The 25198-nt window shown below is 48.2% G+C and overlaps 1 protein-coding gene across 3 annotated transcripts; it reads left to right on the top strand.

The window, feature by feature from the left end:
• The first annotated feature begins 1032 nt into the window (after window positions 1–1032).
• Window positions 1033–24137, top strand: LOC144723518 (syntaxin-5-like). 3 transcript variants are annotated; one of them, XM_078602333.1, is made up of 11 exons: window positions 1033–1135; window positions 4511–4789; window positions 7479–7549; window positions 8059–8114; window positions 17240–17310; window positions 18879–18995; window positions 19196–19252; window positions 19378–19462; window positions 20811–20908; window positions 21645–21766; window positions 23081–24137. In XM_078602333.1, exons 2-11 carry the CDS (start codon window positions 4529–4531, stop codon window positions 23238–23240), a joined length of 1098 nt encoding a protein of 365 aa, XP_078458459.1. In that variant the 5' UTR covers window positions 1033–1135; window positions 4511–4528; the 3' UTR covers window positions 23241–24137. The 3 variants fall into 3 exon arrangements, with proteins under 3 accessions (XP_078458459.1, XP_078458460.1, XP_078458461.1); XM_078602334.1 differs by having other exon boundaries at window positions 1125–1245; XM_078602335.1 differs by lacking the exon at window positions 1033–1135 and adding an exon at window positions 1524–1542.
• The last annotated feature ends 1061 nt before the right edge of the window (window positions 24138–25198 follow it).

Raw genomic sequence — 25198 nt, 5'->3', positions numbered from 1 at the left:
CCTACTAGTATAAGTTCAACAAACGTAGCAATACCCGCCATTCGCCACTAAGTGACGGCGACGTCACCACGGCGCCTCTGCCAGGCCAGGTGCACTTTGAGGCCACGTGAAGTTGTCGAAGGTTCGCTGACAGGTCACGGGACAGACCCATACCTGTCAACCCATACGATTTACCCGTATTCTTGTACAGGAAAACTTACTATTCCGATCCATACGGCGTACAGCCGTTTCAATACGGGCACATAAACAGTTTTTGTCTATTTGTGTTCCTCCCTTGTGATGGAACGTTGAGATTTATAAGGGCACGGGGTGACCAATAAGGTCTGAATTAGTCTGTAATACGGCAGGCACTGAAAAGGGGTTGACAGGTATGCAGACCCAGGTGACATGGATTGACTGAGATGATTGACTGACTCTCAGTCAACATAAACAGAGCTTCATCCAGGAGCGGATTGATCACGGCACACACCGATGAATTACACTATGTAACACAATTTTGGTCCTGGGTACTAAGTGTTATTTTGATATTGCTTATGCCTAAAAGTATAGAAAATTGCTATTATTCCCCACAAACTTTGCTTTTGTGACCAGGACTTTATGTGAACGAAAGACACAAATGCACGTTTTCTCATTGAAAATAGGTACATTTCAAAATATCACTGTCCTGGTCACAAAAGGAAAGTTAGTGGGGAATAATAGCCACTTTCTATACTTTTGCGGCATAAACAATTAGAAAATAACACTTATTACCCAGGAACAAAACACAATTTTTGTTAGTGTTTTTACTGGTGTGTGGATCATTAACTTTGCTTTATGTCCAGGAACAAAAACATTTTTGTTCGTGTGATGGGGCCCCGGTGAGCGACCCACGTGCTCCGCAAACGGCTCCTCCTCCACGTGTTCCTGGGCGGAGCCTGCTACTTCCGCGTTCGCATTTCCCACAACGCATTGGCGGCTCCCGCGCGCGTGACGCGCGGCAATTGGACGCGGGGCGCCGCACGTGACCTCGCCGGGGTTTCCCTCCCCCACCACCAGCCCACGTGGAACGGCGCGCATCAGCACTGGGAAATCTGAGAGCCGTGATCCAGCCTGGGACGAGAGTCTCGTCCTCTTAGCCAGCTGTTTGTTACACGAGGTAAAGGCGGAGCCCTGCAATCGCTTTCTCACCACCACCACCTGCCGTCGGGGGAAGGGGGGGCCTTCGATTAAAGGGAGCTCTCGCTAATTGCTGTACGAGTTCGGAGGGTAATTGAGATACGCTTCGCCAGCTGTATGGTTGCGACGTGCTGTATAACCCACACGTTACCCCACCACCCATTGACGTGTCGATGTGGTGGACGCGTGGACTTGTTGTATATACTGCTGGCTGGGCAGAGGCGGGGTGGAGGGATTCAGGAGCTAACCGGTGACCGCTGCTGCATTTGTAAAATCCCGCGTTTAACGTGGCAACACCGTCAGGACATCATCGCGATATTTCATAGACATTTTTTGTTTCATCACACAAAGGTTGCGGTTGTTCGCGAGCTGCTGCTGGTTTTGTTGGTATGCTAAAGATGTGCGGTTTTAACGACTCCGGTGTGTGTTTTATATACAGCAGCACTGTGTAATGCCACGGTGACATGTGACGTGGCCACCCATGGGCTTTACCGTACGCCCCGTATTATAAGACGTACCCTCTCGTTTAAAACCAGAGTTGTCGGCGCGTCTTATAGCGTGAGACCAGATTTACGTAGCTTTATTATTGTCATTGGGCACACACACACATTGTGTGTCAGATCACAGCTGTCAAATCACGCCAACGATTTTGAGTCGCGTTTCTCTGCGCTGTCGCGTTGGCAGTAACAATTGTCACGCATTGTAGAGGCTTGGGAATTGTCACGAACTCAGCTGGATTGTTAATTACAATGAATATTACGTTCAAATATCACCCAGACCCATGGAGTAGACCAGTAAGCTGGGGTTCACGCACCCACTGGGGGTGCGAGACATGCCGGATTTAAAATAAAGTAAATAATCTAAACCAATTAAATACGGGCACCTAAGTACAACTACTTTTCATGAAACCTATGTATTTATCAACATCATACATTTATTTACGATGAGAACTAAAAGGGTGCAAGGCCTAAGTGAGGGTTAAGAACAACCGGGGTAGTCAAATGCAGTTTTCAACTTTAATTATCTATTATTGATTTGAAGCTTTCGTGACTGCAGGAATCCATATACTGTACTCTGGTTCTTTCGGTAAAGTCACGTAGGTAGAAAATCAAATAAATCACGACGTTTCGGGCGCAACACAATCGCCCGAAACGTCATTATTTAATTATCCACTTCATCTCTGGGGCCTCTGTCTGCTATGAAGAAGGGTCATTGCTTGAAACGTCGCATATTTAATATTTTACTTTTAAGGCCAGTGTTGACGAATGTGTTGAGTTTTTTGTGTTGCTTTATTATGCTTGTGTGCACCTCTGCCAATCCAGCAGTATCACCGATTAATGTGCTGTATTCTTGTTTATACATAGGTTTAGATATGGAGCAGATCGGAGCGATAGTGCGATAGTTAGTCATCTGAACCGGTCCTGGTGACCGCCTTTCAATTCGTTTTCACCAGTTCACACTGAACAGCGAGATGAAGTATGGCCAAACAATCCCCATGACAGACATGGCTTGTGACGGCCTTCAGTGACAGTGCGAGGGGGAGGGAGGGCCTATGTTCGGGACTGAAACGTAACATCTTCATAGGTATATTCTTGGGTCTTTCGGTAAAGTCACGTAGAAGGGAAATAATAAAATAATACAAATATAAAACAATAAAAATTCTCACGACGTTTCGACTGCAACACAAGCAATCATCAGGTGTGAAATCCACAGCAAGATTTTTTTTTTTTCAAATTTTCTTGCTGTGGATTTCACAGAATTTGTATTGTTTTATATTTGTATTATTTTATTATTTCCCTTCTACGTGACTTTACCGAAAGAACCAAGAATATGAATCCCTGCAGTCACGAAAGCTTTAAATCAAAATCTTTATAGGTATTCTTGGTTCTTTCGGTAAAGTCACGTAGAAGGGAAATAATAAAATAGGTCTGCAGATTGGTACTACAGTAGCATATATGTAAATTGAATTAAGCATAACTCCAATCTGTCTACAAATAAGACATTCTTTTTTCCTCCATCCAATTGGCGTTCCAGACCAATATATAAAAACCCTGCGGCATTTGTTTCAGCAAGCAGAATCTCAACCAGTGTCGAGCATCTGGGTATCAGCATAGTAAGATGTGTGAAACTAATTCTGCTATTTCCCAGTTATTGGCAAGAGCACTCCATATAAAATGTGGGACTTTGTTCAACACAAAGAGTCTGTGTGCTTTATACCTCTAGTAGGGGGGGTGGGTGAGGTGGAACTCGGCTGACTGACAGTGTTGCCATGAGGCCAAGGGAGGAAGAGTGAAGTTCGGCAAGTAATTATATCGGAGTAAAGTGTAAATGACTTGCTACTTGGTTAGACTGTATGCTGAGAAAACTGTGGTCTTGTTAAGCCATATTTGTACGGACAAAATTCACAATGGTACACGCTAATAATTCTAGATTTGAAGCTTTCGTGACTGCAAGGAATCATACTCTTAGGTTTTTTCGGTAAAGTCACGTAGGTAAAAAATAAAATTAAAATTAATAAAAGTAATAATAAAAATAAAATAATAAATCACGACATTTCGGAGGCAACACAAGCTTCCGTCTTCAGGTGGAACAGTCACAGCACGATTGCTGTATCAAGTAAAGAGAAATCCCAAGAGACCCGACCTTGTATATATATACTGGTTGAGGGGGGCAGGAGCCAGGGTAGGCCCCTGGAGATACTTTGCGTAAAGTTTCAGATTACATAAAGTAAACCTCCAAGTGGGGAGGAGTACATTCATTTTTATTAGAGAAAGGATATTACTTTAACTACTATTCTTTATAGTTTGTATTTGTATGTTGCCATTATGAATATTCTGTAGTATATGTTAACACCTGAATAAGAAAAACAGGCAATTACATATTCATAACGGCAATATGCAAATATTAAACATGCTCATGTCTTACCTCACTCATATTGCACTGACATAACCGCACACTAGTTAGAAATATATTCTCACATAATGACATACTAAGGACTGACAAACCAGCAAGATTGCAGTGGGTCTTCAAACGTGTTTGCTATTAAATATACCAGAGCGTTCAAAATTCAGCTATTTCCTATTTAGACAGTGTTTAAAAATAACTGAACTATTTAACATTGAGCTTGCAAAAATCTAAAATTGCTTTAATTATTTGCACACCTTGAGTAATGGCCTCTGTTGTAAGTATTGGCCTTATTAATGCTTTGATGTTGGAATGCCTCCTTTAATAAGGGGTGCCTGAAACACCGCACAACAAAAACAGTGTCGCAAAGAAAACACACCACCTCGCAAACCGTGCGGCACGTGCGTTTCAACGCAAATTAATGCTCGTTTTCTTTTCTTTTTTTTGCAAGGACACTAAATGAGCCGTGATGAATGCCAGACGGAGACATGGGCCCAGCAGCACCGATCAGGGCATCTACTTGGGACCCAAGCAGATGTTCTCGCACTCCGCCCCAGCGGCCTCCGTCCCAGGCACCTTTGACCCGGCCAGATCGTCACTGGAATCGGCACCCCCGCAGGCTGTACCCACGTCGCAGAGCCAGCTTGGCCCGCCGGCCATGGGCGCGTCGTCGGGCCAGGACCGGACTTCGGAATTCTTGGCAGCCTGCAAGTCCATGAAGGGCAGACATGTGAGCGAGCAGACATTGCCTGGCGCTGCAAGGAATATACACAATCCTAAAACCAGCCAGTGGATTGAAAAAGGACAGTATGTGTATATTGGCGGTGATGGGACATGCCTGTACTCCAGCACTGTGGAGGAGAGGGTTGATGGATCACACAAATGTTCTGAAACACCCTTCGCTAGGGTGTGAAGGGGCTATACCCTGCCTTGCCAGGAGAACACAGTACAACAAAAATGTGAACTCCACCTCTTCCATCTATATGGGATAGAGTGTAGCCCCGTCGCACATGTGGGTTTTACCCGGGTGCTCCAGTTTCCTCGTATGTAAACACTCATTATTTGGCAAATAACTCCTTAATATATAGAGGACAGCAGAGCTTGGGCAATTACTGGTGGCGGCTCACTACCTGGCTGCTTTCCAGCTTGTCCGTGGTTCCTCGCACCCCTGAGTCGTTCCCTCTCTTCGAGAGTTAGCGAATACTGCACGCTACAAGTTGAAATTATTAATATTGTTGTAAGCTTAAGAATTAACTTTTATTTATTAATTAATGGAAGGTAACACATTGTCAGAAGGTTACATGCCTACTAGGCAGTATGTTCCAGGCTATCTGGCACGAGTTTGGAGGCTTCATTAATGAGAAGCAAGACTTTGAGATCAGGGATATATTTATAGGACTTACGTCATAGCACTGTGAAATTATTCCCATATGTTTTAACACAATAATGTAGCAACGTTGCACTATAACAGTGCCTGACTAGAGGTATAAAAATGTGTTTTTCATGAACAAAGCGTCAAACCCATGCCAACCTTTATATGTATTTGCAAGATTATAGCTATTTTCTTTTGGTTTGAGATGTAGTGTCAAATCAAAGTAAATGGACTATGGTACCGCCCAATTCACTCCTCCCCATAAACTAAAAGGAAATGAGACATACTTGGAGGCGGTATGGGACCATTTCCTTAACAGCCCACTCAACCTACCCCCGCACACCCCGGAAGCTTCTCTAGGAGGATGGAAAGAGACTGAATTAGGAGAAAGGAGGTGAACGGCTCCCGAATAGACTGACAAGAATCCGAGGGAGAGGACAGAGGGAAAATTATTATGAATGACGTCACCTAGACCCCCTCCACCTTGCAGCCAGTCCTGGAACCTGCACTCATTTTTTTCTCTCCAGTTGCCTACTCCACTCCCCTCCTCCCACTTAACCAGAAATTGTTCCTCCTTCATGCGAATACTTACCCTAGAGAGGTCACAAGCCACAGATCACCCTCCCCCTACCGAGTATTGGACCCATGTGCAATGGGTCCAATAAATAAAAAAGTAAATGGGCTTGGGCAGGGTATGCTTGAAGGAATGATGGCAGATTGTCCAGAATAAAGAGAGATTGGCAGCCAGGGAAGAGAACGCATCTGAGAAGGCATCCACTGATATGACGCAAATAGAATCAGCTCTTGCGCAGGTGTTAGGTGGACATAATAGGATCGGGAGAGAGAGGGTGGTATAGTGCAGAGGCCTTCATCCAGCAGTGAATTGACGATGGCTGATGGCCATGATAGCATGCAATTGTAGCCACATCTCAAGAGGTTGCACAGAAACAATGGCCGTTTTTATTTTGTAGATAAAACCTCGTTTCGTGGTATTGTCTGCCTTAAAAATCCAGTATCTTCATACCCAAGACAGTGTTTGGGAGTGCACATCATTGTTGGCCGTCCAAATCCAGTGGTGGAAATTCCACATTTCTATGGCGAAGTGACCACTTTCTGCAAATGATAACCAACGTTGACTCCCCATGACACAATGTAAATTGTATTAACCCAGAGGGATGAGGGGTTAAGTTGCCTGGGATTTGAATTACAGGATTCTGATCGAATCAGAACTGAAGTCACGGTGGCTTGCAGGTCGATGGAGAAAAAAAGGTTTCCCATGTCATCAATAACAAATGCTGGCTCATCAATTGCAATTCCAAGTGTGTATACACTGAAGTGTTTAGTAATGAATATGGTGGTAAATGCTTCCCAGCCTGTGCCTCTAAACTGCTGACAGTGCAAGCCCTGAAAGTACACGCTTTCATTAAAATTGGCAAAATCCTTATGTTTGTGGTGGCAAGAGTTGCTTTCTTGATCCTCAGTTTACCCATTCCAAGCACAATGTCTACAGACTGGGATTTGCATAATAAGCATCATGGCTTGTCAGTAATTGCCACATATTTAACATCCACGAGAGTGTTGGTGCAGTGGTTAGCGCACCGTGCTTATGAATCCGAGTTTAATTCCTGGCCATGGATAACATCAGTGGTGTCATGCCCTGCCACCCCGCATCTTCGTCATCCCATGCTCACCACTATGGTGAAGTATGGTTACGACTATATCAGACGTGGAGGTTGTTTAGATTCCAAGAACACAGGATGAGATGTTACTATCCTTTGTGCATGAACTCTTGGAAGTGCTTGCACAAAGGATAGTAACATCTCATCCTGTGTTCTTGGAATCTAAACAACCTCCACGTCTGATATGGTGTGGGAAGCCCTTCATAGAGAAGTCTGTTGATAAAGGACTCATTTTTTTTATATCATAACTAAAATTAATATTTCTTGACTTAAAGCTTTTCGTGACTGCATGAATTCATATTCTTTGGGTCTTTCGGTAAAGCCACGTAAGAATATAAAATTAATCTTGCAAGTGTTTTCTTTTGCAGAACGGAGCTTATGTTGACGGTCAGAACAACAGAACTTTAAGACAGATGAGCGAATTCAGCTTAATGGCCAAGTAAGTTGGGACAGCTATGAGTAAATTGTTACTTTAAGCTGAATTCGCACTTAAATATTATGCAGCTGACTGCAATAAAATACATTGCACACCTATTGTAGCACATACACCGAGTGATCTCATGTTAAAGAAACAGCACCATGAGAACAAACACACCTGCTCGTTTGCTTGCAGATTTATTATTTGTTAAAATTACTGTTTTTGTTGGAATTTTGACAATTTAGTGAACGGATTTAATTCGGCCATCGTGGCTTTTCTGCTTGCACAGACGCGCAGAAACTAACTTGATTAAAAACTAATTGCATTTAAGTACAGCGGGAGTTGTTAACTTGGATTGAATTCATCTGCAGTGTGCAGTCTATCCGTTATGGAGGCAAGCAATTTGAATTGGCTGCAACAGCAAAGCAAACACATTAATTGTTATTAATCTCGTTTTAGAAGCTTGGCAGTGGGAGGATGAAGCCAAAAAGCACAAGCAAAGCACTAATTACTGCTGCCCTTTCTCCCAGGCGAATTGGAAGGGACTTGAGCAACACATTTGGCAAGCTGGAAAAACTGACGTTTTGTAAGTCTGGCATGTGGCCCTCATTTTGTGATGGCACCGAGACAGGAATGTACCGTTGGATGCATCACCAATGTGTTCACTTATGAGAGGCATGGGTCCATTCTGCATTCATGACCCCGAGCATTAACACCTGCAACCAATTCTGTTTGTTCATCCATCATCCGTCGCACATTCCATGTCTGGTAAAGATGAGGCTCTTATTTTTGTATAATTCCTGCTCGTACCCTTCCCAAATAATATGGCAGTTTTTGCTTTAAGTGTAAATATTATGATAATTAAGAGGATGGCGTAAAATGTTACTGCGTGCTCAATCACAATGCAAAACAATGGAATGCATAAGCAGAGCATTGCAGTATATATATATTTGGAATTGGCATGCAGCAGATCCAATTCAGCTTCACAAACATTGGCACTTTCCGCCGTGCAATCAAACTGATGGAATTAGGAGACGGGGAAAAAAAAAAGAGACCCGATGTAACATTCTGGAATTCAAACAAACGGATTCCGCAGACTCGGACTGCCAACGTTGCCACGCTAAAAGCCACGGTGACGTTCCTGCCTCCATTGGGATTGCCCACCCCACCCGTGCCGCGTCAGCCGCTGTGGTGTTGGACGAGTGGCAGCCTTCCGTAATGGGTCTTGGCAGCAATGTTTGTGCCAGGCATCCCTGCGGTGTTTTTTTTTTACGAGGCGTTACGGGCCGCTAAGCAGTGTGCTTTTTGGGCACATTTGACGTGTGGAGTTGCTGAGGTTATTGGAATACATGGCACAAATTACCCCCCCAAGCTAACTCGCTCTTATTACCGTTTTTTTTATTCCAATATTCTCCAGAATAACACACTTTTATTCCTCCCCAATATTTTAAAAGAAAAGTTAGGGAATGCACTTTGCAATCCGCAGAATGCATTTATTCCGGAAGACATGTTTTAGTCTAGATGTTCGGAGCTTATTTTCCTTAAGATGGTTCTCCATAGCAGCTTTACAGAATAGTCTTGAATACATCATATTTTCTTATTTTAATAGAAGTGCAGTCATAATCATCTTCCTCAAGACGGCGCTCCATAACACCATTATTAAACAAACGAGTGGGGTGCCTTTTACTTTCCGGATTGCCTTAAGAGAATGTAAATAGTTGCCAAGTAGTGATATCTGCCTACTTAATAAGTGCACAGGCTCCGAATTATGTACATTAAAACAAACCTGACGAAAGTAATTGTACACATTAATCTCAACAATGGCTTTGGATATTTTTGATGTTCATATTTACAAAGCTCTGTATTTGTTTAACGGATGTGTTAAATGGCTCTCATTTTTCAACACTGTGTAGGGCTGTTACGGGAGGGCTGTAAGTGCATACGATCCAATGGGTAACAAACACAGTGGGCGGAGTTACGGGAGTACACGGGGGGGGTGCCCGCAGCGACGTCCGCATCAGGCAGCCTGGGGGGTTGTGATCCTGTTGGGGGGTATAAAGGGGGAGGACAAAGAGAGCTCGGGGCTGAGTCTGGGAACGAAGGAGGAAGAGTGAAGATCCTCTAGCTAGAGCCCTGGACTCCCCTCGACGCCGCCCTTGTCAGGGCTGCAGAGGAGCGAGCCAGAGGCGTGGTTCCGTGAACCAGGGTTAGACCCTGGGACTCCGGAGACCGTAGCCCGACTCACCAGTGTCGGGCCAGTTAGCCTCCCCTAGCTCGTTAGAGGAGGACTTGGGGATAGGTGAGATTAGCTAGGGGGTATCCCCAGTTATCCGGGTGAGGGGGCCGCTACCCCCTCTAGTGTTGTCCTGTACCGATAAGCTGAAAATAAATATACGTGTGCCTCAACCTGGGTGTCCAGCGTCTTCACCGGTACTTCATCTGGTGTCAGAAGTACTACGGACATGGAAACACGTCAGACAGCTCGAGCCAGAGTACCGGAGGAGGACACTGCTGAAGTCGTTGAGCCCGAGGCGGCTCACCAAGACATGGCGCAGCCGGGGGCCGACGCCTTCCTACCGGGGCATCGGCATGAAGAGGGGCCGCAGCCAGACGCGCTACGGCTGGCTCACGAGAGACTGGCGGAGCTACTGTACGCCGCTGCCGCCACGCTGGAAAACATCACGCGGCTGGGGGCTGGTGGTCCACCACGGGGCGAGGGGAGTCGTCAACCTGAGCGCCTTCCCGCCATTTCTGAAAACTCAAACTTTGAATTTCCCGCCATCGTCACGGCAGCTGCGGAGGGCGTGGCCGGGCTCAACCTTGGGTCCGACACCGCTCTCGCTGGGACAGCTGCGTCATCTCCAGCGGAGGGAGCGTCATCACATCCGCGACAGGCGATTCCATCTGCCATTCGCGCCGACGCACAGCCGAGTCCCGGGGATAGCAGCCTACAGACGTCCAAGGCGAACGCTGCGCTACAACAACGGCTGCCTCCGCTGAAAGAATTTGTTGGTGCAGAGGGCGACTGGGGCGGCTTCCAGCGACGCTTCATCGCCCACCAAGAAATGGCAAGGTGGTCCGACGATGAAGCCCTCTGCGCGCTGCCGGCGCTCCTCGACGCAGACGCGCTCGCCGCCCTCACATCGGCGCCGAAAGAGAAGCGGTCTACTCTGCCGAAAGCACTACAGCTGCTGGCCGGGGTCTATGGACCTTCAGCGGAATGCAGAGAGCGGTTCTACGAGCGCAAGCGGGGTGAGAAGGAGTCGCCCCTGGCATACAGGACGAGCCTCCTAGCGCTGGCTAAGACGGCTTTTCCCCGTATGGACGACGATGGCGTGGACGCGATGGTCACGGAGAAAATACTCCTCCTGGCAGACGACCTGGACATCGCTGTCGTCGCACAGGAGGACGCCGAGATGACCTCTCTTCAGGCGGCGCGCCTCCTTCACGCCAACCTTCTGTCCCTGCGGCGGAAAGCCAGCAGGGCATCGGCAGGGCGTGCGGTGGCTGCAGCCACCCTTCCGACGGAGGAGCTCTTCGCCGTCGACCATCGACGGCAACAGGCGCAAGAAGTACGGTCGGCCCGGGACGGGTCAAGCCGTTTCACCCGCCCGTCGTCTCCACCGGGGCTCCCGCGGTGTTTCAACTGCGGCGTCCGGGGCCACGTCGCCTCGGGGTGCCGCTCTCCTCGACAGCGCGGGACGACGGCTCGACGGGACGCCGGGCCTCCTCCTCCCAAGCTCCAGCAACATGACCCGGCGAGTCGCGGCACCACACATGTTTGGCCAAAGCACCTACCCGTTGCACGCTCTCGCACCACAACAAACGGGGGGCCGATGTCGCGTTGCGTGGGGCCAACGCGGATCACTGCGGGGACTCAAATCGAGCCCAAACAGTGGTCCGTGTTGGCCCATCGCGTGGTAGCCGCGTCGTCAGGGTCGTCGGCCGTAGTCGGACACATTGACGGGGTAGAAGTACGCATCTTGGTCGATACGGGGGCATCGGCGACAATCATTTCGGAATTAATTTACAATATTCTGCCCGTACAAAGCCGGCCTTTACTGCCGGTTAACGTCCCATTCTATGCCGCTAACGGGGGCTCTCTCGGCATCATGGGACAGATTCGAGCGCAAATTTCTATTGGGGACATCAAATTGTCGGGGCCGATTTTCGTTTCCTCCTCGCTGGCGGTTCCGTGCCTGCTGGGGACGGATTTCTTAGGTAAAATGCCCATTCGTATTTTGATCGACCAAGGATGCATTGAGCTTCCATCGGGGCGGCGCATGGCGTTCCTGCCATCCCCTGCGGCGGCTCGGTCGGCGTTCGCGACGGTACCGGCGTTCGTCGTTGAAACTGTTCGTGTGCCGCCGGGAGCTCAAATGCTAGTGCCTCTCAAACTTCGTAAGCCCTTCGCTAAGGGCATAGGGGATCAGGGTGTTTTGCTGGGACCGTCTAGGGCCGGGGTTAATGGGCCTCATTTGATTCCGGCCCAGACCGTCGTAAGAGGGGACGGGGACCCTTTCATCGCGGTCCTAAATGTGGGATCGCAGACGGTGGTGGTTCCTCAAGGGACGGTGCTCGCTCACGCGACGCCAGTGCCCTGCGAGGAACCTGTCGCGAACCACGTTGGCACTGCTTCCCGGATGCTCCCACATTCGGACAGCGATGAAGGGTGGATCGACGCGCTTTGTGCGGGATCGACGGACCTGACAAATTCAGAGCGCCAACAGCTTAGAACGCTACTGAGGGAATTTTCCGACGTTTTCAGTCGTGATAAATATGATTTGGGTTGCACTCACCTGCTGCGTCACCATATTGACACGGGTGACAGCGCGCCAATTCGCCAAAATCCGTTTCGGTTAAGTCCCGCCGAAAAGGACCATGTCAAATCGGCTGTTGATGACATGTTAGCCGCCGACATCATTTCTCCCTCCACCAGCCCGTGGGGAGCGCCGATCGTCCTGGTTAAAAAGCAGGACGGCTCGTTGCGGTTTTGCGTGGATTTTCGGCGCCTTAATAAAATTTCGGTTGCCGACGCATACCCGCTCCCACGGATGGACGAATCGCTGGACGCTTTGGCGGGAGCGCGATTCTTCTCTACACTAGATTTACTTTCGGGATTCTGGCAGCTTCCTCTGGACGATGATTCTAAACCTAAAACTGCTTTCCGTACACCGCACGGCCTGTTCCAATTCAACCGGTTGCCGATGGGCTTACACTCAGCGCCGGCAACTTTCCAGCGATTGATGGAATTGGTTTTGGCTGGATTGCAATGGGAATCGTGCCTGATTTATTTGGATGACGTTATTGTCTTTGGTAAAACTTTTGATGAACATCTCCAGAGGTTGCGGGCGGTTTTCCTAAAGATGCGGGCTGCTAATTTGAAATTTAAGCCCCAAAAATGCCATTTGTTACGCGAGTCGGTGCGTTATTTAGGGCACATCGTAGGGCGCTCGGGTATTGCTACCGATCCCGCCAAAACGCAGTGTGTCAGCTCCTGGCCGACTCCCACCTCGGTGGGAGAGGTCAGGAGTTTTATTGGCTTCGCATCATATTACCGACGCTTCGTCGCTAATTTTGCAACAATTGCCAAACCCCTACACGCGTTAACTTCTAAAGGGGTTCGGTTCCACTGGGGTCAGGATGAGGAAGCTGCTTTCTGCTCCCTTCGGGACGCGCTGGTGAAGGCTCCTCCCTTGATTTACCCAGATTTTTCGAGGCCGTTTTTGCTCGACACCGACGCGAGCAACACGGGTATTGGAGGCGTGCTTTCCCAGGTGGTTGACGGCGTGGAACGGGTGGTCGCGTACGGCAGTCGGGTGTTGTCTCCAACGGAGCAAAGATATTGTGTCACCCGTAGGGAACTGTTGGCAATTGTCTATTTCATCCAACAGTATCGCCCATATCTGTACGGTCGGCATTTCACCGTCCGCACAGATCATGCGGCACTGCAGTACGCCCTGAAGGTTCAACAGCCATCGGGACAATTGTCCCGATGGCTGGAGGTCCTCCAGGATTTCAGTTTTGAAACCACTTATCGTAAGGGCGTTCGCCACACCAACGCTGACGCTCTGTCACGGATGCCAACCGCCTCCGAATGCGCATGTCTCCTGGGGTCGGGGCGTTGCAAGCCAGTGGGGGACGTGATGGTTCCGGTCCTGGCGGCGGCCGCCGACGATGAAACGGTAGTCCCCATTGATATCGCCGAACAGGGGAGAGATTCCCTGCTTGGATTGCCCGTTGATGAATGGGGGCGCCTCCAGTTGGAGGATGCCTCCCTCCTCGCGTTGCGTCGTCGCGCCGGGGAGAGGGGGCGTGTGACGGGTCATGCCGACGCATGGGAAACCCATGCGGGCTTGCTTATGCATTGGGACGGGAAATCCCAGCGTCACCGGCTGGTGGTCCCTTCTGGCCTACGAGGTAAGGTGGTGTGGGCTGCTCATGAGCGCCTCCTCCACCTAGGTACCCAGAAAACACTCGCCTTGCTTCAGCTGAATTTTTTTTGGCCGGGTATGACAAGGGATGTCGCTGATCTGTTGGCGGCATGCCCTCAGTGTGCGCAGCGCAAACCACCGGCACGGGAGTCGAACCCGCCCTTACAATCCATCCAGGTCTCCAGAATAAATGAACTGGTCGCACTGGATATTCTGGGGCCATTCCCCGCCACCTCCAGGGGAAATAAATATTTGCTTACTGGGGTCGAATATTTTACGCGCTGGCCTATGGCCTGGCCCCTGGCGAATCAGTCGGCAGCAGCCATCGTCGACGCCTTTGTCCAAGGTTATGTCATGGACAAAGGTGCCCCGGAGCGGTTGTTGACCGACCAGGGTAGAAATTTTTCGGGGAAACTCCTAAAACAAGTCTGTGATCTCCTGGGAACGAAAAAAATTCGAACCTCCCCCTATCACCCGCAAACGGACGGGATGGTCGAGCGTCTGCATCGCACCATCACGTCTATGTTGTCGCAGCAAGTTTCGGACTCACAGGCTGATTGGGACTTACAAATTCAAGGGGTTCTAGCGGCATACAGATTGGCTCCCCATGCTGCGACGGGGTTTTCACCTTTCTTTCTTATGTATGGCCGCGAACCCGACCCACCTGTTCGGGCACAGTTGCAGATCCCCGTGCCGCTGGGCAAATCTAAATTGGACGATCACGTTAAATTTAACCTTGACAAACTGACTGAGGCGCGGGATGCGGCGAGGCTAAATTCTGACAGGCGTCAGAAGGCGAACGAGCGCCTCAGACTGGCTCGCGCGCACGTGCTGCAGTGGAAGCCGGGGGACAGGGCATGGCTGCACTGTCCCCAGGTACCACTCGCGACCTCCTCTAAACTCGTACGCCCGTGGCGGGGCCCCGTCGAGGTTATTGAGGTTTTGAGGCCTCAGTGCGTTCGAATCCAATGGGGGAGGCGCCGGTGGTTTGTACACCCCTCTAGGCTGAAGCCGTTTGTTGCGGTGCGGGGGCCCACGCCACGCACGCGAGGCCAAGCATGTGGGGGGTCGACCGACTCGGAGGGTCCGTCGCTGCTCTCGCCTGATGTGTTGCCGGCTGTCCCACCCACAGGTGCACCGGGAATGACGGGCTCACGCCCTGGAACCCCCACAGGTGATGCCGACAGTCGCGCGACTTCAATCGCGACCTCACCTCGCATGGGACAGCCGCCACCGGATGGTCCGCCGTCCGGGGTTGCCCCGTGTGACGGGCCTGCGGCAAGGACGCGCGCTAAAATGCGCAGACTCTTATAATATACAGCAGGAAGAAAAAGAAAAAAAATTTATTTTCCTTCACGTGTCATGGTTACTGTATGCTGCGTCGGTGGTGTGCTCCTTGCACACTGAGTGTGTTGTGTTGTGTGGGCGCGGTGTGTGTGTTGTGGGTGCGTTGTGTGTCGTGGGTGTGCTGTGTGTGATGGGGGAGTTCCTGGCTAGTTGTACATACGTGCTTACGGATTTCGTATTTATGCGGGGGGGGGGGTGCGTCGGACATTCCCTTCGGGGGTATGGTTGTTGTTCTTGTTGTTGTTCTTCTATTTGCATTTTGTTGAAAAAAATGAGGCACACACGGGGTCGAGGGGTAATTGTTCCTTTATTTGGAATTGTTGCAGCCGGGACGGCTGCGAGCTGTAATGGGGGGGGTGATGTAGGGCTGTTACGGGAGGGCTGTAAGTGCATACGATCCAATGGGTAACAAACACAGTGGGCGGAGTTACGGGAGTACACGGGGGGGGTGCCCGCAGCGACGTCCGCATCAGGCAGCCTGGGGGGTTGTGATCCTGTTGGGGGGTATAAAGGGGGAGGACAAAGAGAGCTCGGGGCTGAGTCTGGGAACGAAGGAGGAAGAGTGAAGATCCTCTAGCTAGAGCCCTGGACTCCCCTCGACGCCGCCCTTGTCAGGGCTGCAGAGGAGCGAGCCAGAGGCGTGGTTCCGTGAACCAGGGTTAGACCCTGGGACTCCGGAGACCGTAGCCCGACTCACCAGTGTCGGGCCAGTTAGCCTCCCCTAGCTCGTTAGAGGAGGACTTGGGGATAGGTGAGATTAGCTAGGGGGTATCCCCAGTTATCCGGGTGAGGGGGCCGCTACCCCCTCTAGTGTTGTCCTGTACCGATAAGCTGAAAATAAATATACGTGTGCCTCAACCTGGGTGTCCAGCGTCTTCACCGGTACTTCAACTGTAATAGCTTATAAATTGTCCATTAAATGAACAAGACAGTCGATGCTGCATTCACCTCATTTAAACTTTCATTGCGTGTTGAGAGATTAAATCGGAATAATATTGCAACAGATGTATGCAGTATGATTACGATGATATGCAAATGAGTTCTGACTGATGGTAAAATTAACAAAATACACCCCCTCCCCAGAAAATAAGTCCCCGCTGATCTTATTATATAGTCAGAATAAATTAAAATAGAATACATAATTAAATTACGTATGACACAATGGGTGTACCGACAGAGACCCGGGTTCAACATCCAGCTACGGTTAACATCAGTGACGAGTGATATCTGAATGGATCCTGGGGATTACACCCTTCACCGAACTCACAAATATCAGTATGGTGAGGTACGGTCAAACAACCCCCATTAACGACATGGAGTGAAGATCCCTTAATTCTGTAGTGAATCGACAAAGGGCTGTAATGTTTGTTTTTCTCATCACACAAAGGCTCGCTCAAGAGGCAATGGACTGCCGTGGTTTCGAGTTGCAGTTAAAGGACAAAACAATCCCCCCTGCTCGTGTAGTTACGCACCTCACCTGTGCCAGGCTGCCTGCCATGACTTTGAAGCATTGGTAATGAGATCAAGCTGGCACAGCAGTCTATTAAGCAGACATTTTAGTTTGACGATTTGATCACACGAAGAAATGCGTGCGTGTGTTTGTGTATATAAACGTGCAAAAGGACCAGCACATGTTATAACGCAAGTGCACTAATCATATTGCCATGCCAAGTGTTATTTTGCCTTGTCTGATCTAGACACTGTGTTATTAATAAGCTATGTGGCAATTTTCATATGAATTTGTACATGGTTTTAAGTGTTTGTGAAAATGTGTGAGGTGTCCTTGATGGTTCAATGTAATTTTTCTCAAGATAGCAATAAGTGCTGAGGGTAGCATTATCCACTTAACCTCTAACCGTAAACCATAGACACGCTTTAGCCAAGCAAATAAAGAAGATGCATTCTGTCACTGTCGTGTTGGCTATTGCAGTGACGAAAAATATGTCACTTCAAGATGAGAAATCTGGAGAGATTGGGGAACTCACCTACATCATCAAACAGGTAAAACCTGATTTTTACATTTGAATTATAGAAGGCTTACTCGAACGTATGTCAAATAAATGTAACGAGCTTTTTTACCCATCCAAGGACGGGTGTATATTGCAGTCAATCTGAAATATTCAATAGAAAAATTATTTCAGCTCATGATTATTAATGAGGGGGGGGGGGGTTGCCCCATGTGGAGTGACGTCACCCCCTCATGGTTATTGTGGAGGGGTGCAGCATGTGGAGTGACGTCACCCACTCATGATTATTAATGAGGGGAGGGGTGCAGCATGTGGAGTGACGTCACCCACTCATGATTATTAATGAGGGGAGGGGTGCAGCATGTGGAGTGACGTCACCCGCTCATGATTATTAATGAGGGGAGGGGTGCGGCATGTGGAGTGACGTCACCCGCTCATGATTATTCATGAGGGGAGGGGTGCGGCATGTGGAGTGACGTCACCCGCTCATGATTATTAATGAGGGGAGGGGTGCGGCATGTGGAGTGACGTCACCCGCTCATGATTATTAATGAGGGGAGGGGTGCGGCATGTGGAGTGACGTCACCCGCTCATGATTATTAATGAGGGGAGGGGTGCGGCATGTGGAGTGACGTCACCCGCTCATGATTATTAATGAGGGGAGGGGTGCAGCATGTGGAGTGACGTCACCCACTCATGATTATTAATGAGGGGAGGGGTGCGGCATGTGGAGTGACGTCACCCGCTCATGATTATTAATGAGGGGAGGGGTGCGGCATGTGGAGTGACGTCACCCGCTCATGATTATTAATGAGGGGAGGGGTGCGGCATGTGGAGTGACGTCACCCGCTCATGATTATTAATGAGGGGAGGGGTGCGGCATGTGGAGTGACGTCACCCGCTCATGATTATTAATGAGGGGAGGGGTGCGGCATGTGGAGTGACGTCACCCGCTCATGATTATTAATGAGGGGAGGGGTGCGGCATGTGGAGTGACGTCACCCACTTATGATTATTAATGAGGGGAGGGGTGCGGCATGTGGAGTGACGTCACCCGCTCATGATTATTAATGAGGGGAGGGGTGCGGCATGTGGAGTGCGCGACCTTGTGCGTGAGTAAATTTCCACGCGCGCGTGAATATTAATTAAAGGGGGGGGTTGGCTCTTTTGCAGTGACGTCACGCACGGATGTAGCACTGTGCTGCGTAGATTTATTTTTTACCGTCACTTTTTGTAAAGAAACGTCATAACTTGAAGCGACTTTGCGTAATACATTATTTAATTCAGCTAGATCTTCTGCGTTAGTGTAAAAATCCACCCACTCATGAATATTAATGAGGGAGGTGGGCCTCGTGGAGTGACGTCACGCGGGGGACGGACAGACATTTCTGGGTGATTATAGTAGGTAATGCACAAAAACAATATCAGTCTAATCAGCTTTTTTTCGTCCACACGGTACTTTTTAAAATAGTATTTATGGATGTATATGCAACTGTTTAACAATTCAAAGCTCAGTTCTGTTCAACAGCTGAGCCTCACTCCTAGCTGACTTCTGATAGCTCAGTAAGCACCCGCCATGCAAAATTCCTCTCTGCCTTGCAGGACATAAACAGCCTGAACAAGCAGATCGCACAACTGCAGGCATTCGTGAGGAGCCGCGGTGCTCAGAATGGACGGCATGCCCAGTCTCACGCCAGCACGGTGGTCGTGGCACTGCAGGTAAGACAACGTGGCACTCGTTAGGGTCAGAGTGACTCATTGTAACAAGCTCCCGGCTATGGTCATAGCCTGGCATGGATGGAAGAAGGCTTGGCAGGCACCAAATCACGTTTTTCACCAGTTCATGAAATGAACAAATGTCACTGTGGTGTGTGTTGTGTAACTTTTAGGTGTTTTTTTTTTTCTGGGCCTTTTTTTAGTCTCGACTTGCTGGCATGTCAAATGAATTCAAATCGGTTCTGGAAGTTAGAACGGAGGTGAGCATTGAATGGATTGCTTTCTGTGATATTTCACGTGACATTTGATTATGGCAATGTATGATTTGAAAACAAAAAATGGTACAATTTGCTGATTTTCTGTCAAAACTCCATGTTGTCTTTAGAGCTTGAGGCAGATGCAGAGGAGGAAGGAGCAGTTTTCCCAGAGTTCCTCAATGGGCGTTCCATTCACGCCCGTGACAGGACATGGTATGCCTCACCTCCTCCAAGCCACACACCGCACACCAGCAGCCCCTTCTGACTTTTAATTTGTATTTTTTATTAACTTTACCAGATAAGGCCCACTTGAGCTGTTGAGCTCTTTTTCAGAAGTGACCTTGCCACAAATGATAGCTCAACGAAGTGGCTTGTCACGTGGACATTTAATATTTTTATACTCCTAAATGCATGATGTTGATTTTGAATGTGGATGGAAAACCCAGAGGACCCGGATTTGCGTTTTCCAAGAGTACTGTAACCATGTTCGCTGGATTATAGGACAAACTTTTTCCCCCCTTTAATTTAAAGTACAAGTTGTGGGCATGTCTCAGAATCCGATATGTGCTATGTGTGTGTGTGATCATACTTTCATAATTTAAACACCGGGCACAAGTTTGGGGTGGGATACGTCCCATTTTCTGGAGCATCTGAATATGGACAACATTTTTATATATATTTATTTGCAGCTCGTTAATGATGTCCTCCAATTATATTTCTCACCATATGGTGAAGAGGCTGTTTGCGTGGTATGCTATAAATAATGAGTTCCGTGTGCAAGTGTGCAGCAATTATGTTTACAGCCTTCTAACTCCACCTGGTGCCAGACTTATGCAATCAATGTACTCCGTTTCAGCATAAATGCCTAAAGCTTACGAAACACGGCATGATCTTGTACCTTAGATAACACTGCTTATATGAATGCAAACTGCCGTGTTGTTGCAACAATTTAAATAGCCCGCAACACCGAATAAATAAAGCTGCGCGTAGCACACCTGTTAAAAAAATTTTTTTTACGGATTTTGGTGCGTATGCTACAAATGCTCCGATTGGCTGGATGGGTGCACATGGCTGTCAACGCACAGCCTACCCAGCATGGCTATCAAATTAATTAATTCATGCATTTTACAGGATGTAGCTGTCTAATACAAAAAAAGCTGGATAAATCCATCAGAGGTCACCAGCTTGATTCATTCAATCTCCCTCTGCGGCAGTTGAAACAGTGGTGCAAATGTATGAAAGCCACCCGCCTCTGCCCACCCACCACAATTAGTCAATCGGCAGGTCATGTGTTGTGGGCTAAAGTATGGGCACTCCCACCTCTTTGAACATGTCTGGCCAGCGTGGAGCAGTATGCCAAATACCATCTCTCTCGAAAACTCCCTCTAACGGAGGGCACTTACGACAGAAGTGGTAATGAGCAAGCAATTGATTTCAGGGCTGCGCCCTTAAGCAATTCAATGGATCCCCAGTTGAAGCTTTGCGCAGAGGTCCTTGCGTGCGCCGTGGATTAGTGACGAGGCAGTGCCGTGACCCCGCGTGCGTTCGCATCGGCGCACAGGCCTGGCTGCGATGCAGGACGACGGCTCGCTCGGGGGACAAGTCTCTATCGACATGGACACGCAGAGATCCCCACAGGCACAACTCTTGGCAAAACAGGTCCGTCAGCCACGTTCACACACACGTGCGCAATTCTTCACCGTTTCAAAGCTATGCAACATGCCTTGAGTGTGTTATCATTGCTTATCCTCACTGTATATATGTTGAACTTCTTTCGCACTGTACGTAGCCAACCATGCTAATCGGTTGGCTACGTGTGGTCTGGAAACGTTCATAGGAGAGCTCATCTCACGTAACGATGTATTTATTGAGTATAATTCGAGTATTCAGTGGGAGGCTATTCAGTCTTTAACTCCCGCATTCTGGAACTCACTTCCCCCAGCAATCCGTGCTGTAGACTCCCTGTTCTAGGTCAGGATCAAGACCTTTTTTTCCATGCCTTTGATTTTCTGCATCTCTCTTCATATACAAGGTTGTGAGATGTGTTCGCATTTAGACGCTGTAATACATTCAAATTGTGTTATATTTTAAAAAAGCGACTTGTGCCAACAGTACAAGTTTTCAATTCACAGGTTTATTTTTTGTTGTGCGTATTGCATATCAAAAGTGCTGAAATCAGCGTTCTAAACTTTTTTGGCGATATCATTTTGCGATCTGGATTTTCGCAATTCAACCCCATGTCTGAAGATTTTTTCAAAAAGCAATTTGTTTGTATATTTTTTTTTCAGTCAAATTTCCCTTGCAATTTACAGTGTCTTGAGCAGAATAATAGAGCTCGACAAAAACATATCTTTCCCTTATTGTGCACGCATTAACGAGTGCCTGTTTTGTCCAGGAGTCGTACATACAGGAGCGAACAGATGCTATGAGTGCCATTCAGTCGACCATTGTGGAGCTGGGATCCATTTTCCAGCAGCTCGCCCACATGGTCACTGAACAGGAGGAGACGATACAACGGTCAGTGGATTCACACAGCGTCTAATCACGTGGGTGGGGGGGGAGGGTCTCAGCACGTTAGGAATTGTTTTTCAAAATAGTAATCATCTTGTAATTTATCCAGAAAAGCTTCACCGAGTCTCAATACTTATATGTATTGGATGTGGAACTTATTTTGCACCGTGATAGCTTAACGAAGTGGCTTATCACGTGGAGATTTCTAGCAGCCAAATACTCTAAACGCATGACGTTGATTCTAAATGTGGAGGGAAAAACCAGAGAACCCGGAGAAAAAACCACACAACCTCTGGGAAAACATGCACTACAAATATATAGGCATCAGGGTCGGAATTGAACCCACGACCTCCTGTATACGCTTGCTTCCAAAGTTCTGGGTCGCAGGCGAGGATCACGGCACGCAAGAACATTCTGTGCTAAGCGGACAAGTCTTTGAACATGTGCAGCCCTTTGTGGATCCATCGCTGGACGAAGGCATCTCCATGCCATGTGAACCATGGAGGTCATTTGGCCATACCTCACAACACTGATCAGTGTGGGGTTTGTTCTGTGCAGCCCGCCGTGCACCTGCACAGCCTATAACACAACCTGCTGCGCCTGGTGGGAACCCATCCTAGGGCTATTCAGGCTCAACCATGCCCGGCATGAGGTTTGACGAGGTCGGAAACATCTTGGGCGATTTTGTCATAGGCCGAGCATCTTTGTGCACGTACTTTTACATTTAAAGCAGTGCATTTGAAGCATGTGTCGAGTATTTTTGATACTTAAGAGTCTAGCAGTTGCACACAGCTGAACATTTTGGGAAAAACTGATTTAGCAATCCTAAAACTGAATATATATGTTCTCTTGACTATTGTGTAGGTTATTTTGCAGTTGTACAGTGTAGCTCTCCGATGTGCTTTAGGGTTGTGCCGCGTGTTGTTCGGCAATAATGCCCCAATATTTTACTCCCATGTGCTGGGAGCTGAAGTTACAAACGAAGAGGAAGCTCCCAGCATGTGGGGAGAATGTCAACAACCTGCTGAACAACACCCGGCATATCACCAGAAACACATCGTAAAGTTCGCTCTTTGTTTACCCCGGTTGGCGAAATGAGCACTGCCGGCATTTGCATAATAAGAATCACAATTAAGATGTTCGTGTTTTTGGGATCATTAGACAATTGGTTCGGAGTAATTTGAGCGCAATTTAATCTGTAGTGTTGTTTGGACCTGACGAGTCAATTCTTATTTACTCTGAAGTATGTTGTTTTATCGGTTTTGCTTAATAATGATTTTCGTGAGTTTTCTCATTCAACTGGCGTGTGTCCCTTCTCAGCATTGACTCGAGCATAGAGGACACACAACTGAACGTGGAAGGCGCCCACACTGAGATTCTCAAGTATTTTCGCTCCGTTTCCTCCAACCGATGGCTCATGATTAAGCTCTTCGCCATCCTCATCCTAATTTTCATCATCGTCGCGATGTTCTTGGGCTAGTGGGCGACCTCGCACGACTGTGTACTGCGAGCGGCGACTACGCGTCGGTGAAGATAAAAAAAACAGATTCGCCTCGGCGTCCAGGCGTACGGGATGCTTCGTGGCTCCACGTGCCTGTCTTTGCGAGTACCTGCGAACGAGCAATAACGAAGCCACCAGCACAGACTTCTCCATGCCTGCGATGGCAGGACACGTACGCAATCGGTCGCGTCCGTGTTGCCAAGCCCTCGACAACAATGAACACAGAACTGCTTTTTGTATTTAAGTTGCCCTTCCCCCACACCTCCGACTAGGACGGTTGGCTAGGTACGGTGTGAAAGAAGTTCAGCCAACATACAACAGTCCCAATGCATCCCCACTTCGTGCCGCGCTCAACGGTTTTACGGAAGCAGGATCGCGGAGGGCAGCTCACCATGGAGGATGAAAAATCTCCAGCAGGTTTTTAGTTGTGCCACCATTAAGTTTGTAATGTTGATGCCTACTCAAACTGCTGCACGTCTTGATCAATTGCACAGGAAGTACTAACCTCTTCTTAGCTATTCTTGCCCATTGATGCGTTCCACAATGCAAAGGTGGTAAGTGTTTGTTCACGATATAAAAGAATCAACAAGTTCGTTTTTTGCAAAAGAGCCCTATTGTGGTTACACCTATACATTCAAGCTTTACGTCGGCACACCACAACATCCAGGCTGGGCTGAATATCCACCGATTAAAAATAAATACGTCGTTAATTACTGGTTTAAATGTGAACTGAATAGAATCGATTTTTGGATTATCAAGCTGTACTTACTGACTCGTGCAAATGTTGCAATAAAAGATGAAGATCATGCATTACCACCCACCTGACTGTAAAATTGCTCCGTACCATTCCAATAAAACCCCATAGCTGCCCATGCACCATACTGCCGTCAATTGCATTTCGTGTGTCCCCCGAAGCAATGAATGTGTGCCATGAAGCGCCGATAAAAAAAGGACTGCACTGTTGGGTGCACTTGCTGGGCACTGATGTCACAATCAGAATTTAGATTCATCCTCAGCTGTGCCTCAGTTGTATAATTCAGATTGTTCAGCTCTCTGTCAGACGTGACGATCCACTCCTGCCTTGTCCACACGTCAAGTCAATTGTCCCGATTTAGCATCGCCATTCGATTCGAGAATCCATTTATTTTTTGTTTCGTGTTTACAGTTTCTTGTTTGTTAGGTCGTATCTGCTTCATGATTTAAAAGGAAATATTTGCATAAAATGTACGTGAATTGTAAGTAATCAATTACAATGCGCACGATTTGAAGCATCAAATGTGAGCGCAGTAATTTATAGTTTTATCGATTTATTGTAAAAAGCCTGCTCCGTAGTGTTTCATCCTTAACTTTTGTTGTCATTCCCAAGGACCAAGTATTCTTGAATAACTCAATGACACGGTGTTTCACAGCTCACTGAGATGGACTAATATTTGTATCACTCTTGTGCAAGGCTTTTAAACACGATGTAAGCTGCTATTTGTCTTGCAGTCATGTAGTGGCAGTTGTTACTGGTAGGAACCCACTGGTTCCACCAGCTCAGGGGATTATTGTATCCATCCGTCGTACAGAGAGGGGCTGGGTGGGGAGGGAGGGGCTGGGTGTGGAGGGGAGGGTGGGGAGTGGGAGAGGTGGGGCTGGGTGGGGAGGGGCTGGTCACCCCGTGGTGCCCTTATAAAACTCAACGTTTAACCTACTCACGCCGGCTTGTGCCCGCCCTCACAGTCGGCCATATTTGTGGAATACACCACGCCGCCGTTGACCCTGGCCATTGACCGAGCAACCCAACGTTCCTACCAGCTCCCTCCGCAGGAATGTGTTAACTCGCTGATGTTGGCTACATGTATCCACCTAGGTATTTTTTTTAACAGTCGTTCATTACTTGCACAATAACATCAAAAGTAGACGTCTTGGGATGGACGCCACCTGTAAGACATTAG

Source organism: Lampetra planeri, chromosome 18, assembly GCF_965212315.1.
Source record: "Lampetra planeri chromosome 18, kcLamPlan1.2.h2, whole genome shotgun sequence".
NCBI classification, from domain to species: domain Eukaryota; kingdom Metazoa; phylum Chordata; class Hyperoartia; order Petromyzontiformes; family Petromyzontidae; genus Lampetra; species Lampetra planeri.
The sequence above is the reverse complement of the archived record's forward strand: the minus strand, read 5'-3'. Positions and strand labels throughout refer to the sequence as shown.